Source organism: Eubalaena glacialis, chromosome 16, assembly GCF_028564815.1.
Source record: "Eubalaena glacialis isolate mEubGla1 chromosome 16, mEubGla1.1.hap2.+ XY, whole genome shotgun sequence".
NCBI lineage: Eukaryota > Metazoa > Chordata > Mammalia > Artiodactyla > Balaenidae > Eubalaena > Eubalaena glacialis.
Genome location: NC_083731.1, coordinates 78,958,596 through 78,977,067, shown reverse-complemented (window position 1 = coordinate 78,977,067; position 18,472 = coordinate 78,958,596). Strand labels below are relative to the sequence as shown.

Below are 18,472 nucleotides of genomic sequence, written 5' to 3'. Positions count from 1 at the left end.
GCATTTTTTTACAGCTCTAATTCAGTATTATTAATAATGGATAAAATTGCACTTTTCTCATGTTGCTGTGGGCAGTAGGGAATTATTTCAATGAATATTTCAGCACATTATTTTAATCATTCTTCCACCAAATCCAAGTGGGCAATATTTTATAGTTCTTAATTCAGTGTACTAAGAAACCATGGTCATTAAATTGCGAACTATTTGTAGTGAGGTCTATCCTGTGATTTACAAGCCTTGTTAAAAACAGTGTAAAAGAATGCAAACTGTGCCATTAATACTTGTAATTTGATGCTGCATTTGTTACTAAACTCCCAGTGATTAATGTTTTCAGTAGAAGGAAGAACATTGTAAAGAAAGCAGAGCTGAATGTTATAATGCCTAAAATATGAGAATGTTACTATTTTAAGTTTTGTTCATTTGTAGAGGAAACATATGTATATAAACACAGTTGTAAAACATAAATATCTCAAAAGTTATCTTAATTTTCCAATGAGACCAAAGAAATAAAGATTTCATTGTATTAGTTATTAATTTAAAAGAGTTAAATTTACCATAGTTTATAGTATGTAATGCCATTCATGTTCTTGATGAATTGAATAGAGAAAATATTTCATCCTTATAAAAAGAAAATGTGCAAAGCTTTTAAAATTTATTGTGTAAGCAGTCTGTGAATTTATATAACTTGAAAAAATGTATTTCCAGTTATACATCATTATTAATAGTTATTATTGTTTTTTATCTTCCCATTCTTAGCCAATTGCACGATTTCTGGCGTTTGGATTACTGGGAAGATGATCTTCGTCGAAGGAGACGGTTTGTCCGTAACGCGTTTGGCTCCACTCATGCTGAAGCATTGCTCAAAGCTGCAATAGAGTATGGTGAGTACCAGTGCCTCTTACACAAAAATACTCCTGGATGTGAGGTGACTCTTTGTGGTTGATAATTCTTTTTTTTCACTAACATTTAAAATTCTCCGTGTTATAAGCCAAAAATGGTATGTTCTACTTTATCCTTCACCATCGTTTAAGTTATACTTAATCAACCCAATATTTCTCCCACTTGATGTATGTTAGACTCTTCAGCTTCTTTGTAATAGATTAGAAGACTCTACATAGTTGGTTATTACCCAGCATCCTTCTCATAGAGCCTAAAACAAGAGTAAAATCATTGTCCTTTTCAGCGTCTTTCAAACTTTGATCTTTCAAACTTTTTCACCCAAAGTGGAAAAAAAAATGTACTACCGTAAGTGTGTATTCAGATTTATATATTTTTATGTATAATTTGTATGTGTATGTGTGTACATATACATATGTATACTGTGTGAATATAAATATATACATGAAATATATAGACAAATATGTGTACTGTTATGTATATACATATACACATGCACATACTTGTGTATTTAACTGAAACAAATGTCTTATTGATAATCTCATTACATGGCATTCTCTATTTTAACCCTATTCTATTCTGTTATTTTCAGTTTAATAAATAAATCATGCCTCAGTATGCCCATTAGGTTCCCAGCCCTCCAATGGATTGCAAATAAAGTTTGAAAAAGACCATACAACATTAGAGATATCATCCGCTATCACACTACAGTAGAACTGCACCCTAAGTTGTCCTTTATAAAATGTACAATAAATAGTAAATATCTAAATATTTTTTGTAATTAAATAAAAATGCTGCTACTTTAGATTGCTGTCCACCAAGAAGTATGCATAGGGCTATTCTCTCTGTTCACCTATTTTTTTTTAATTAATTAATTTAATTTATTTATTTTTGGCTGTGTTGGGTCTTTGTTGCTGCATGCAGGCTTCCTCTAGTTGCGGTGAGCGGGGGCTACTCTTCTCATTGCGGTGGGCTTCTCATTGCAGTGGCTTCTCTTGCTGCAGAGCACGGGCTCTAGGCGTCCGGGCTTCAGGAGTTGTGGCTCGCAGGCTCTAGAGCACAGGCTCAGTAGTTGTGGCGCACGGGCTTAGTTGCTCCGCGGCATGTGGGATATTCCCGGACCAGGGCTCGAACCCGTGTGCCCTGCATTGGCAGGCAGATTCTTAACCACTGCACCACCAGGGAAGCCCAGTTCACCTATTTTTAAATGCTCTAAAAAGTTTAAGTTTGATTGATCGTATAATTTTATAAACCATATACACTCAGAAAATAACGTTATTGAACACTGTCCATATATTTTTGTTATTGACTACTTTTGTTCTCACAATCACTTGGGTTTTTATTATTTTAATTTTTATTTATTTGAGAGTAATAAGTGAGCCATATGTTTTAAAATTTACCGTAATATGTAACACAGATTGCCATTCATGTTCTTGATGGATTGAACAGGGAAAATATTTAATCCCAATAGAAAGAAAATGTGCACAACTTTTAAAATTTATTATGTAACTAGTCTGTGAATTGGTATTACTAAGGCTGGAAACACAAATAAATATGTGAGGATTTCATATGAAACATACCTAAGATAAAGTTAAAAAGTAGCTTTATACAGTAAAAGTAACTACAGGAGAGGATATGCTTTAAAAAAATTATAGTTGACTTGTACTGTAGGGGATTTCTTTAATCAACTCAAAAAAAATCACCTAAGGATTCTAGCACCTAAGGATTTAGCACCAACTTAAAATGAGTTATTATCTTTATGTTCTACAGAAGAGATTCTTAGAAATATCTACTTAAAGTGGCATGCTTTATAATATGAACTTAAAATTTTTAAACTTCATTTCATGTTCCCAACCATTTAGGCTTTTTCATCAATTCATCTTGAATTCATCTCATTTGAAATTAGAAACATCTAAAGACAACTTGTAACAGGGGTTAGGCTAGAGTGATATTATTAGTGACACTGTGTTGCCAATACCTGAATTATATAGGATTCACATTATACTGCATTCAGTGTTCTACAGGTTGCTTTTAGAAAGGGTCTGTTAGAAAAATATTTCTTTTGGTTCTCTATAAAAATGGATGCCTTATTTTGTATGTTCAATTTGTAAAATGTCTTTATTATTAAACCAGTGTCAAAGCTTATAAGAAACAAATTTAAAAATTTTTTACATTGACTTTTTTTAAGACTGACTGTCATGTCATGTTTTAGTAACATAGTAACCACTGTTAATGAACCTAAATTAAAAAATAATATTCTGAGTTTGAAACAGATGAAAGATGTAGGTGATAGTAAACATCCTCTGTGTGTAGTATGAACGTATTTTAAAATATGTAGTGGTTTATGAATTTGAAATAGTGGATCATCAGCAGTATTCCGAACCTGTTATCCCTCCTGAGTTGGGTTCTTTGATAAAAGGAAAGTAGGGTGTGTTTTTATTTTATACATATCTAGAACAAAGACCACACGTATGCCATAAAATATTCAGGACATCTACATGGTACCCGTGCCAGATTTACTTCGTGGTCATTCTCGGGGTTAAGGTCGGGTAGTGGAAGACAAAAGAGAACAGAAACAATTCTACCTCCAAAAACAATTCTAGAGCACACCTCTTTGACTTCACATTTGTGAACTTCTAGAAGTGGGTAGAGAGTAGGGAGTAAAATATGGAGGGTGTGAAGAGGTGAGTGGAAAGTACTCCCTGGTGTGATCTGTACATAGAAGTAGAAGGAGGAATTACAAACTGCCAAGAGAAAAACATAATATTGTATCTTCTTCCAAACTCTTAATGTGCCTTCTAACCTATGTTTAAAGTATTTCTTCAGAAGAATAGGAAGTAAATGTCAGTAATTATTACAAAGCACTTTATCCAATGAAAATAGATGTTGAAAGACTTAATTGAAAACATATTTTGTATATTTTAGAGAAAGGCTTTTATATGCACATATTGCCAGAACATTCATATAAAACTAACAGAACTCAGCCCATCATCTGGTCACTCTGCCTGCCATTAAACATTTAAATGTGTTTTAAGTACCTTAAAGTCTGGCAGTGTATAGACTAACATCCGAAAGATTTAATGTCTTGGTTTGTGTAGGCATAGATAAAGGGTATAGTTATAGCACAAACCTACTAATTTTGAGAGAGTTTCTAGGACAAATTGAAGTTCAGTTTATTCCTTCCTCTTTATTAAATAATTAAAGTATTTCAAATTCTATCTTGAAAGTTAAACATTAAATGCACAGAAACTCTGCAGTAATCTATGGTCAAAATTTTTTTTCTATTCATCTACATTGTGGCAACAAAATTGTTTTAGGAACAGAGGAATATTTTATGAATGGAACTTTCAGTATGGCTAGAAGTATTTGAATCAGTGATCAAAGTTTTCAGAATTTTAACCAAGTTGTACAAGCTGAGGGAATAACCTAAAATTACTTAAATAGGGAATATTTACATGGCCATCAAAGCAATCCCTGAGATTTGATCACTGGTCATGTCTCTCTGTTCCTGTAGTACACTATGTTTCAAGAATGTGAGCCTATATTAATATATTGTAATAGAAGTGAAACTGAATTTGCAAACTTAATATTTTAACAAAAATGTTTTGAATCACTTGACTTTTCCTTTAATTCAAACAGTTTAGCTTAAATTATAGTTAAACTTTCATGTGATGGGCAGAAACATTTAGCTGTAATTTAAATTTCATGCCATTCTATTTAGGCAATTTATTTGGAGCCACAAAACAAATATATTAACAATACTTTCTTTTAAATGAGCAAATAATCAGAATTGGATATATTTCCAAGGAGACAAAAAGGACAATTATTGTATTTCATATTTACTTTGAAAAGCTTTCTCTTCCATTTCATTATTAAAACTTTTGGTTGACCTTTTTCAGTTGGAAAACATCCTTAGCACTGATGGAGTTTTTCATGCTTCTTAGTAATACTAATGAGTTGAATAATTTATGAGGTTGTCATGTGCAAAAGATTTGGTGTGATTTGATATACTTTCAGCCTCTGGTGTTGGAATGTGATTAATAAAAACCTAGAGGCATGTAATTTTTTTTGCTGGTGTTTAATGCTCTAATTTCATATGTATTGAATGTATTTATTGGGTGTTTTCTGATAGTAAAATCTCATACGAGTGCAAATTTAATTGATTGCCAGGAATTTTACAGACCATAGCAATGGAAGAATATAAGGAAAATATTTTAAACTATAAATTCATCTTCTGATCTGCAGGGCTTTCTTCTTCAGGGCAAACTAGCTCATAAGGAAATGATTGAAAAAGGAGGGTTTTGTATATTGTTTGTATGTTTAAATAAAACCTAAACTAGACAAATTTTGGTCCATTTCTGGTGCTGAAAGATTATGCCGTCAAAGAATAGTTAAAATCTTAATAAGTTTGGTTGTCTTTGTTGATTGTCAATTACCATGTAGGACTCTGTTTCCTTTCCATGAAATTATAGTGGAACAATGTTTCATCAAAGCCTAAGATCTCAAGCACCATGTCTGCGATCAAAGCCATCATCCTAAATAGGTCTATCAGGCGTCGCAGAGGAGGGCAGGCTGCTTTAGCCGGAGGAAAAAAAACATGGAGCAAAGATGACAAAATTAATCATTCATTTCTTTGGCAATAAATAATAAGATATGCTGAGAACTGCAAATGAGAACATCCTTAGGTTCCTCAGAGATGTATCTGCTTAACACCCGATTTATCTAAGCTTGTGAAGCCATCAAGATATGACCTTGATGAATAAAAAGCAGCTCTGTAATGAATCTGGAGTTAAATTAGTTTTGATGGTGTATGCATGGCTACTGTAAGGTGCTACTTGCAGTCATCAAGAAATAAGAAAACACCGAGAATAAAAAATACTAGTGCAGCTATATACAGTTGTTGAGACAGGAGCTTCAAATTATCTGACTTCATTTTTTCTGACTTCAATTTTTTGAAGAGTTTACATTTATAATAGTTGGAAAAGGTGATTTGATGTTTTTACCTAGTGGTCTGTTGTTTGTACCATGTAGTCTCTAGCAATCGTCTTCTTATTGTTCATCGATATGTCCATTTTAGTTGGTGTATTATTAATTAAATCTTCATATCTGGAATGAAATAGATGATCTGATTATTGTTAAAATAATTTATTGAAAAGTTAATAATGTAAATTTTTTACAAGTGAGAGAAAGACATACATGGAGTCATCTTTCAGCTCTTTTTGATGCCAGTGTCATATTTTAATACAGTCTTATCTTCACCCTATGGTTTTATAGTCTCTTAAAATAATTTAAATGGATTATATAAATGCTGACTTATAAAATATGCTTATAAAACACATTTTAAAGTTTTTGTGTAACAGCATTTTCATATCAGCAAAGGTTTTAACAACTCCCCTGTTTTTATGTGAAGCTTCAGATGGAAGGCTTTAAACTGATTCAGAGGAATCAAGTGGCTTCATTAATTTAAAAGCATTTATTGAATATCTTCTACATGCCATGCATGCACTAAATGTTGAATGCAGAGGCTGAGGCAACAGTTTCTGCCTTCTCACAGCACATAGTTTAGTGCAGTGCGTCTCAACAGGTGTGGAAGTCAGCGTGTGCTACTGGCATCTAAAGGGTAGAGACCAAGAATTCTGCTAAAATACCTGACCATTCACTGGGCAGCTCCCCAGAATGACGACCAAAATCCAGCCCAAAACATCAGTAGTACCAAGGTTGAAAAATCCTGGTCTAGTGGAAAGAAATAAGCAGTTCTCGTAGAGGGAGGTGTTACTTCATAGAGGAACACAGGGAAGGTGACTAACGCTGGACCTATCGGGTTGGAGTCAGCTTCACAGAAATAATTACTTATGAACTGACTTGAGAGAAGATTAGGAATTTACCAGGTGAGCAGGGAAGAGCAGAGTTAATAACAGAAATTTCCAAGACATGGAGGCATAAAAGACCCTAACTTACTTCTTTGAATGGCCTCAATATTTTGCACTTGGTAATAGGTCACCTTGTAAAGTTATCAGAAAGTATTTTGATTTTAAGTATTTTATATTCGGAGATAAAAGAAAAACCACTTGAGGACAGGAATCATATCTTTCACCTATTCCATTTAAAGCATCCACATTAATACAATTTTATGTACTTAGTTGCTGTCTTTTATTTAATTGATAATTCATTCATTTCAAGGTACATACACAGTATTTTAACCACATTCATTCATCCTTTTCAATAACAGCATTGAAGTATGATAGTCTACGGAATAGGTCTATAAGGACGGTATTTTCAAATTCTGAAATATGTTTTTTATGTCTGTACTTTATTTCCAGTTAGAGCATCAAAAGCCACTAAAGATAAGGAGCTGACAAAATTATATTAATAGATCTATTGCTCAGTGGCATGGAACTGCTCATAATCTTGCTTATATTTTTAGACTAATTTTTATAAAGTGTACATAGAATTACATTTATAAATAATTAAAATACAGTATGATGGATATTTTCATCAAGGTGTATTAAAAATGCTATGGAAACTCAGTGAAGAGGGCTGGCTAACTGAAGAAATAAATTTTAGCTAAACTTGAAAGGATAAATGGAGATCTACCCAAGACAGTAAGTGAGGTGGTGGTAACATGGAGGAAGGGACCACACAACATGATGTGTCCAGGGAATGAAAATGGTGCTGCTTGATGGAACACAAGATAGTGTGGGGAGATCGTACAAAGATGAGCTGAAAAAGCTGCTTGGAACTATACTGTGAAGGGATCTGTCAATAGACAAAGCTATTAAAGGATTTTTATTTGGGAAAATGACAGACTATAGAAATTAAGTGGCATGCTAACTAATAAATGGTAGATAGAGCAAAATCTCAATCTAAATACCGTGATTTTCCTATACAGTGTGTTGCTGTAGATAAATTTGGAATTTTCCCAAGTGCATGAGCATTATTGAACCTCCCCTCTCTAAAAGTTTACCTGCTAAATTTTGGCCCACTCATACAGCCTGTCATCCACAGAGATTTATCAGTACAGGTGAACTTAAGAATCGTTCACAGACTGTGCATTCAATGTCATTTATAAAAACATAATTTAAAATGTCTTTAGTGTTTTTAAAAGTGCTTTTGATAACCTATACCAGCACTATCTCTTAGCTATCCCATTTTTTAATAATTAAAGAGAAATTCCTGTTAATTACATCTTCCTTCCATGTCTCTGAACCAGTTGCTTATCTATCCAAAACATCTCCTACCCCCCATTTCTCAGAGTTTTAAAGTAAATTTTCCACACTGCATTTTGTGGCAGGCTTAGAAAAGAAACACCAAGCATCATTCCCCAGGTTAATGCCATCCACTGCCAGGGGACGTCTCCCCACCCTTTCAGCCCTCATTCAAGCTGTCCAGTTCATCTTTTCTTTCATTCCAAGAGTGCCAAAACTTTCTTCCTTCCATTCTGCTACTCATCGGCCATCTACCCCTCTTGACTCACAATGAAAGGTTTCTTTCCTTTGTTTGTTTTCCCCTCCCTTCCTTCCTTCCTTCCTTCCCTCCTTCCTTCCTTCCATCCTTCCTTCCTTCCTTCCACCTTCCCTCCCATCCTTCATTCCTGAAAAGAAACATAGTCATTGTGGAAAATCTAGAAAACGCAAAAAAAATTTAAAGAAGGGGGAAAAAGTCACTCATAGACAGCCATCAAGATAGCTGCCTTTACCATTTTGATGTATTTATTCCTGCTGGTCTTTTTCTAAGCATACTTTAACATAGGGACCAAACACTATGCTATGTACTCAAACAGTCACGAAAATGAATAATGCATTATCTCTGCTCTTTATGATATTTAGAGGGTTCCAAACTAGCCCAAGTTTTCTATATGTTTTAGCACTTTTTCCACAAGTAAAGTGTGCCATGTGATTTTCAATGTAATGAAATCCTATTTAAAATATTTTAAAATCACCCTAACTTAATGGCTAATCAAAATCCTACCACATAATATTCTCCTACCATAGAGATTCTACATTTATCATCATATATATTTTTAAAATATGGCTTATCAAATTTCCTTTAAAAAGCATAGAATGCAGTTTTCTACATTCACTCCATTAAGAAGATTATTAAGTTAGCATTTCATACTTATATAATGCTGTACTTAAATTCAATAATATTTTCTTGTACCTTTTTTAATTGCATTTTTACTGTTTAAAAATGCTATTTATGAATATCCCCTTTGTTGGTCTGCTCTAAGAAATATTGCTTGTATATGAATATTTTGAATTAGGAATAAATGAAATTCCATTTTTGCTGTCAGAACCAAATTGTAAAAATGCATTGCATGTCTTTGAAAATCAGTATACTCTGTTAGCAGGCCTGTCAATATAAAAAGTGCATTCCCTTTCCACCTCTTGCTCTAATAACCTTTTCTGTGTTACTCTGAGGCAGTTCATATAATCAGAGTATATTGTCAGCTTACTGGAGTTGGGGAAGCATGAAATGAAAATCATGTTAATATTGATCCAATTCTTTTACTTGCAAGTGTCCTTGATGTCCTTTTCCACAGAGCAATAACTGTTGATGTTAGGTAGCCATTTTCTTTTATTTCTTATAGTCCAGTAAATCGTTTACAAGCACAACTAATGTGAATAAGAACTTACCACTTAGAATAATAATCTGTGAACATTCCATCTTAATTAATGCCCATATTGCTAATTCTGGATATTTACTCTGCCGTTGAAATAAGTTCTTCAAGCTTTTCAGAAAACAGCCTACCTGCAGATGTAATGTTTATGTCTAGTTTAAAACAATCAAAAGTCTGTACAAGTTACTCGTGCTGTACTCTAATTTTATGTGATATAACGATGTATTAAAATGGACCATAAATAGTAATATCAATTATTGATTCAGGTAAGCATTACCATTTCTGAATCAAATTCATTATAAATTTGAAGCTTGTATCTTGGTAGTTTTATGGTGATATAGGTAGTATCTATTTTGAATTACAAAATATATTCTCTGTCAACAGAAATGAATTGAAGTGAGAACCATGGTTAAATCCAATGCATTCAAACTAAAATACTCACAACTAAGAAAGGAAGAATTTGATGTGTAAACTGTCCAGATTTTTTATCTGTATTAATTAAATTTAGTCAATAACGATTCAGATTTTTACTTAAAGTGTGTTTGAAACAACAAATAGAAATTGTTTATTTGAGTAGAAACAGTCTATTTCATTTATAGAAATACTTGCTTTCATAAAAAGATTTTGTATTGATAAAGTGAGGCTCCTGACTCAACATCAAATATAAAAGAGAAAAAAAGATACCTGAGTTTTCCAGTCATTCTTTCCAATAGTGTTTTTATTCAATATCACTAACAGTCTTTTTACCATTAGGATTTTTCTATTGCAAAGACTGTTTTTTCTTTAATCCTGTTCTATACAGAAGATGATTTTTTTTTTCAGTCCTGGCCTTCAGCAGGTCTTTCCTTTTTTTTTTTTTTTTTTAATTTATTTATTTATTTATGGCTGTGTTGCGTCTTCGTTTCTGTGCCAGGGCTTTCTCTAGTTGCGGCAAGCGGGGGCCACTCTTCGTCGCGGTGCGCGGGCCTCTCACTATCGCGGCCTCTCTTGTTGCGGAGCACAGGCTTCAGACGCGCAGGCTCAGTAATCGTGGCTCACGGGCCTAGTTGCTCCGCGGCATGTGGGAATCTTCCCAGACCAGGGCGCGAACCCGTGTCCCCTGCATTGGCAGGCAGATTCTCAACCACTGCGCCACCAGGGAAGCCCAGGTCTTTCCTTTTATGTCATCATCATTTACGTTTCTTAAGAAAGGAAATACTATGTCTGTGTAAAAAAGTCAAAGGCAAAATTTAATTTTGAATTTAAATTATTTACAAAGAAAAATACTTTTCAGTAAATGATTGTTACAGTGAAGTTTGTTCTATGTATGTACTACTGCTTTTATCTCACATTAAGATTGACATAAAACATTTTTGAGTGTTAGGTTTCTCAATACAACAAAAACCATTCTTTCATCTTGTTTAAAATGTTCAAAATTGTAAAATTCTCAGTAATAGATTGATTCATACATATTATTGCATAAGATCATCTCACCATATCTAATGTAATTAGTTGGGAGTATTTATCTTAAAATCTTTTCCTTTTAGTGGAAATTAAATAATATCATTGGAGTTACTAAAAGCGCTGTTCTGTAAAGATATTTGTTTCTCTGATTTCAGCTTTAATGAGAAAAAGTAATGTCTACTTAAAATTTCCCGAAGTATTTATGTGTCATTAATACTCCTAAAAGAAGTATTTAGGTTTGAAAATGAATTGCAGCATTTTCTCTTACTTACGTAAGGGGAGATTTTTGTCAAAACACATTTCCCAAGCTAAAAATGTTGTGAAATGGTGTATATTGAAAAGAATTTCTCCTCCAAAAAAGACTGCCATCTTAAACTGACTTCAAGATGTTTAGAAACATTAGAATTTCCTGATATTATATTTAGATAAAATTAAAATGAGACTAAATTTCCATTCTTCCCATTTCCTTCCAATGATGGAAGAAAAGTATGTATTAAATGGCTCATCTATATAATTCTCTAAAACAAATTACGATATCAACTTTGTTGAGAAAGCAGTTTTTTTCCTTATCCAAGATATTAAGAACACTTATATTCTTAAGATGCCTATATACAAAGTCAAAAATGCATGTCAAATATATTGATGCTTATGTAATTTTATTTAATAATATCTTTAAATGAATAATATGGTTATTGAGGGAAAATCAGTTTTTAATGTAAGCTATTTACACTCCATTCAGCTTTACAAACACTTCATGGTACCTGCCTACACGCTATCCTTGCTGTCTTCAGGAATTATCCGATCTAGGGAGGTGTTGAAGGCTCATGTTGCCTTGTAATGAATATAAACAGTGTTACAAAAGCATGGTGGAGGGAAGAAGATTAATCCCAATTGAAGGAAAGGAAACCATTATTTGTTGAATACTCATTATTGACTAGGTATTGTGCTAATAAGACCTTAGACGCATCCGTTATCTCATTTGAGTTTTTAAATCCTCACATCAGCCTGCTTTTTTCCCCCTTTATATAAATTTTAGGCAACATTATTGTAAGCAATAACGCATTGGTTGTATTCTTGTTCATTTTTAAATTATGTACTTAGTAAACTTTTAATACTCTTGTTAGTCTATTTTATCAACATTTTAACAAACATTTTGAGAGCTTATTATATAAATAATATTCACATTTCACAGTATTTCAGTATCCATTGTCTCATTGCAACATTGCAATAATCCTGTGAGAGTTCAGTTAAAAAATACTTGGTTCTCTTTCAACGGGCTAGGAAACTGAGGTTAGGAGATTGGTCTGGATATATTTTTAAAATATGTTTTTAATGGATGTTTGCAGGAAAAATAAAGTAAGAATTGCAAATCACACAGTCCACCTTACTCATTTATGAGGAAACTGTAAAGGACATAAAGAGAGAAGTAACTTTTCTTAAGTACTGTACATATAAAATGATTAATATGCAAATTATGTTTGTATTTTCATGTGCTCACTCAACAAATATTTATTGATTGCCACTTTTTTTGACACTCGATACACTGGAAATTAAAATCTAATACGAGAATACCTAAATAAAAGACTTCAGAAAAATATCAAAAAATAATATATTTTGACTTATAAGATACAAAATTTATAGAGCGAAGAGAATAATCAACTAAACTGAATTCTGAACGACAGAGCAGGTAATAGAATTCCATGTAAAAGAAATTACACGTCAGACTTAAAGGTTTGAAACAGTGTGGCATGTTTGGGAACAAAAGCATTCAGCTCTTGGGGAATATAAAGTGTGAAGAGGTCAAATCAGTAAATTAGTGAGATTAAATAAGCAGGGGCCAGCTCATGATTCGTACACCATGTACTTAAATTGTACAGATCAAATAACATGGAAAATGTGTTCTTACAGAGTAGATATACATAATATAGGTAGATAAGTAGATAGGTAGGTAGATACACATGTATGTTCATGTATCATTTTAATAAATGAAAATTAAAGCCATATTTCCATACTCAATGGAAAATAAATGATAACTATAATATAAAACTGGTAAGAAGCCAATGCTACACTAAAATTGGCTTGTTATGGGTTTATATCTTTTCTCTTTGTGCATTAACCACACAGACATGATTTATTGTTTCCCTATTATTATAAATTACTTTTTTCCTTATTGGTATAGATGTTTTAGAGTTGACTATAGAATAATTCCTTAAACAGAAATAAACTACTTTATAGTATTTTTCTTTACATTAACTGTTTATGTGTATCAATAGAAAAAGACATGATGGGCAAATGAAATTTCTTTGCCTTAATTGCGCAGACTTTCCAGTTAGACATATTCTCTGAATATTATCAAGATAAGTTAATGTCTCCAATTTATCACTTCTATATTTTAACTTATCCTTGTTTAAAATAACAATATAATTTTTAAATGATAATTAATAATAATTATTATTATAGTAGTAATAATGCTAGAGTATAATAACAGTACTAAAAACGGAAACATAGTTTTCTTGTTACTTCACTTTTAAAATATACTTTGTTTCACGTGGATCCTTATTATTAAGAGAAATATTACAAAAGAGGAGCTTCATTTAGGTTCATGTAATGCAGTATTCTATATTAGATGACATTTTCACATACAGAGCTTTAAGCATATTTACTTACTAAGAAATCTAATGTGTATAGGATGTTTTCCTGTATTTGTTATTTGTAACATGATGTGGAAAATAACTTAAGTGTAATTTTTGGATTTGGCTTCATTAATCTATAATATGGTGGAATTTTTTATTCTGAAACCTTTCAAATTTTATGGCATTTTAATGTTTTCTTAGAAAATAAAGGTATATGTCTAGCCTATCCAGTTTAACACATAATTCACATTTTCAAAGCTAAGGCATTCTGGTGGTTTGTGGTACTCGCTTGTTAATTTCCTGATGAATGGCTAAAGAGGCCAAGAAGTGCACTCAGTCCAACATGTCTTCTGAAGATAGATGATCTCAGATAAATTCTCTTCCCAATCAGATTTTGATTTGCTGGGTGTTAAACCAATTCTTTCTAAGGACAGTGTTTATAAGCCTTGTAATGAGACAGCCCTTTGAGACCTTACCTCTTTTTGCCTGTAATTTTGATAAATGAAAGTCTTAATTCATAAAGGATATTGTGATTGAAAAGCACCTTTGGATCTCATACACTTTCATTTAGATAAATGTTTGGTGCAGTATCATAAAAATCAGGAAGTTTACTGAGCTGCAAACTGATAACACTTCAACAGGGACGATAAGTTCGGTGCGTTGGTAGGGATTAGTTTACTACATATCTTTTGAAGACATAATTGTTTTACTGCTTTAAAACTAGAGGGGGTAAAATTGAATATACATTTCTCAAATATAATATACATTTGAGAGCTCACATTCCTTTGACTAAATTTTCTTTATTGGAAGATTTTAATTTTATTTTATATTTTTAATAACACAAGAGTAATGTAAAGCCTTTTTTTAAAAAGACAAAGCAGAATGCACACAGTTGTGATACGAGGAAAAACTTGCTTTATTAAGCTGACTCATGCATAAAGGGCTTTACTGACTATTTCATGTAAAGAACCAAGTTCCCTTTCATGTGAATTCATAGATTCTTCAATAAGCGCTCAAACTGAAGGCAATTCACCAAGAATCTCTGAGATATCCTGGAATCTTCAGGTTAAGAGATATCCAGAGGTAACTTTTATGTCTCAGGTTATTCATTTATTCAGTATTTATGAGGACTTGCTGTGTCCCAGGCAGCGTGCTAATAACTGGGATTACAAAGACAGAAGGATGTTTCTAGCCATCAAGGAAGGAGCTTCCAGGCTGTGTGGAGATAACAAGCACACAAACGATTATAATACATATAACTACTCTAGTAGCAGGATATACGAAGCATGAGGGATGGGACTTCCCTGGCGGTCCAGTGGTTAAGACTCCGCACTTCCAATGCAGGGGGCACAGGTTCGATCCCTGGTTGGGGACTAAGATCCCACATGCCGCGCTGCACGGCCAGAAAAAACAGCATGTGGGAGAGTGCACACAAACCTGCCTTAAGAAATCAGAGTGGGGAACTCTGGGTGGGTAGACTTGAACTTCAGTTCAGCAAGTGTTCATGGCACACCTGCTGGGTACCAGGCACTGAGGCTGCAGAATGAGGCTATAGCCCAGTGGAGAAGACATACACATAACAGATAGCACCCACTCCGTGTGGTTGAGTTCTCTGTAGACTGTGAAAGTATGGATTGGTTAGGAAAGGCACCTGAAGGAGGTGAGTTTTGAAGGTTAAGTAAGAATTAGCCGAACAAAGGAGGAAGGAAGGGACATACCGTATTGAGGGAATACTTTTAGCACAGGTAAAGAGGTCTGAGAAAACATGACATATTTTGGAAGCTGTAAATGGTCCAGTATTGCTCATGGGGGAGTAAGAAAAACTAAGACAAAACTGGTAATGAGAGGGTAAAAGGCCTTAATCAGTCATGCTAAGGAGTTTAGATTTGTATCCTAGAGTAGAAGCCTAGCACTGAGTGTTGTTGATTGGGAGGAGTTAACACACAATATTAAGCAGGAAAATATTCTCAACTTATTAGTGTTTAATAATAATACTCTGACAAAAGTATGGAGGGTGGTGTGAATAAGGGAGCTATTAAGGCCTTCTAAACCAGAATGATGATGGCTTGAGATGGGTCGAGTCCATCACCTTACAGGATGAATCCTGTGTCTGTGGCTTAATTAAGTGGGTAGATCAAAATAGGAGGAGGTGAAGAAGCAAAAGATAATTCGTTCAGTTAGGGAAACGTGGAACTAGGAATATCCAGCTGAAGATGTCTAGTAGAAATATGGCTATAAAGACCTCAGGAGAGATTTCTTGGTTATTAATCACTGGATTTGCCTCTTTGTTCTCAGATGATGCAAGCTCCGAGTTTCTCAAATTAAGTTACTACCCAAGAAGCAAACAACGTATAAAGATAGCTGTCCCCAGAAGATTACTGTTGTGCTGGCTTTATATCACCAAGAATCCAAATGAAATTAAGATAAGGTTCTGGAGCATTCAGTAATCAATCCTCAAGCTTTTATTCCAGAAATAAGAATCATCTGTGGGCCAGTGAAAGAAGACTACACATATAAGCCATTTAATTCCCCTCACCTTCCATGTAGCATTGATCTGTATGTCTCTGAAGTATTTATTGAAAGATATATTTAACAATGTGTTACTTTATATTGTTAAGCTATATTTAAACCATGCTCTCTAAATGCTATTGTCCAGTAAGAGCTAGCATGACAGACGGTACCTCTCAGCCAGTGATACTCTACAGTGCTGTCATGACATGCTGTGTTCCTCAACATGTGTTTTTTACTCCTCTCTGGGCTACCTTTGCGTCAATTTGTTAATGTTTTAGCAAACAGAATTGGCTCTGAGTCACTAACAAAAAGAAATGTGAAAGCTGCAAAGAAAGAAGCTAACAGTCTGGTTTACAGTGCAAGTTTTACCACAGCGATATGCACGTCCAAGAAAATGGTTGAGCAAATATCCACAGGCAGTAAGGGACTGTTGGAAGTCCTGTACTGGGCCTAGGAGAATTGACCGGAGGTATTCATTGTTCACTGGAGAGGATTTTGGCCAAAGGCATGACAAGATTTGCAGAGTAATTGCATGTGTACACAATACCATAACATCCCCTAAAACTATGATACAAAATACTGTGTAGCAGTGATTTATTAGGCTCCCATATTCAGGAATATATCCACTATACCAAATGAAATGTGAAGGTGTTTTTCTAGTTAATGCTGCTCCTTGAAGCCTATATCCTAATACTAAAGCTAGAACACAGTAAATTACACCATTTTCTTCCAGGTTGAATTCGAAATAAAGGTATTTCTTAGCTGTATACATATAATTTACTTGTAGCTCAGATAATTTCAGATTCAATGGCACCTGCCAAAGCAGATGTTTGAATGCAAATATTGAAATATTTGTTAAGCAGTCAAATCCATGAGAGATTTAAATGTGTTGTAATTTCTAACCTGCGCATTGATTAACAAGTTAATGCTAGGTCAACTCTTGCTATATTTCAATTTTTCTGAGTTATTTTTTGTGCGTTTGAATTTTGGCCTTTTGTACTATTTTTTATATCAAAATAAGGATATCACTTTAGAAAGCCATTATTTGTTTCATCCATTGCTAAGGAAATAGCTGTTTTGAAGTACATTATATGTCTACATCATTCCTTACTCTGCCTTTCTGTAGTTTCCCAGTAACAACCATTTCTCCCTTCAGATGTGAATGCTTTCTTGTTTTCTTCATACTTATCTACTTTAAAAAATGATCTGATCAGTTGATTATCTAATTCACACCGAAGTATAATTGTGTAAAAGTGTTTAATTTTATGGATAAAACCAAGTTTGTGGTGAAGTCAGATTTTTGGTAGAAAGTGCAGTGATCTTAGAGTCCCAAGTCCTAGGTTCCCCAACAAGGCATGTAGCTTTCTCAGCCTGTTTCCTCATCTGCAACATAAGAGTAGGTGATTACACCCCTTGCCTTTCTCATGGAGTTATTTAGACCAAACAAGATAAAGAAGGTAAAAATCTTCTATAATTGAAAGTAGTACGTAAATGCAGCATATATTTATAAGAAAGTAATGGATTTATAAGAAAGTAAATCACAATGACCTAAATTATTATGTTTTGGTTGTGATTAGGCACTGAAGAAGATGTAGTAAAGTCTAAGAAAACATTCCGAAGTCAAGCAATAGTGAATCAGAATGCAGAGACAGAGCTTATGCTGGAAGGAGATGACGATGCAGTCAGTCTGCTCCAAGAGAAGGAAATCGACAATCTTGCAGGTAAATTTTTAAATATTTTTTTATTTGTTGTAAGTAATAAATGCACACAAAGTTATTGAATTTAAAATCTATCTCCTGATGAATAAGCTAGTGCCAGTGGTTGGAGCAATGCTCAATCATGTGAACGTTAATAATTTATCTCATTTCTAGTATTGAAAAGAGGAAAATACATATCAAACTAACGATAAATGAATAGCATCTACTTTCTGTGTAGTGAAGAGCAACTTTTAATATAGGAGAAGTAATGGATAGCATAAACTGTTCCCATCTAACTGCCTGAATAATTGGGGGGCTGGCGGGGGGAACGGGATGGTAGACTTCACATATGACTAACATGCTAACAGCTGTGAAAAATAGCCACTTCGGGCAGGTGACCATTGAAATAGCCATTTCCTTCCTGCTGCCACTCTTGGGCATGTCCCTCCCCATCCCTGTGTTTTTTCTCTCTCCCCACACTGCTAATCCCCACTACCAGGAGACATACTTTCACCTGCCCACCCTCAGTTTTCACTTTGTCCTGGTGCTCGTCTAAGGTCAACTCAGAGCAGCATCTACAATGGCCCAATGGGCTATATATACCTTAGTGTTGGCATAGAACCATTTTTGGTTTTTAAACCACTTTTGAGAATCTGATGAAAGCAGATTGTTTC

General features: G+C 33.8%; 1 protein-coding gene across 8 annotated transcripts in view; it reads left to right on the top strand.

Annotated features, from left to right (window-relative positions):
• NBEA (neurobeachin) overlaps nt 1–18,472 on the top strand; it is a 629,474-nt gene that overhangs the window by 388,317 nt on the left and 222,685 nt on the right. For all 8 annotated transcript variants that reach the window (XM_061171071.1, XM_061171076.1, XM_061171075.1 and 5 more), the window contains exons 38-39: nt 757–881; nt 17,679–17,822. In XM_061171071.1, the coding sequence (XP_061027054.1) occupies nt 757–881; nt 17,679–17,822 (269 nt within the window). The remainder of the gene's footprint in view (nt 1–756; nt 882–17,678; nt 17,823–18,472) is intronic.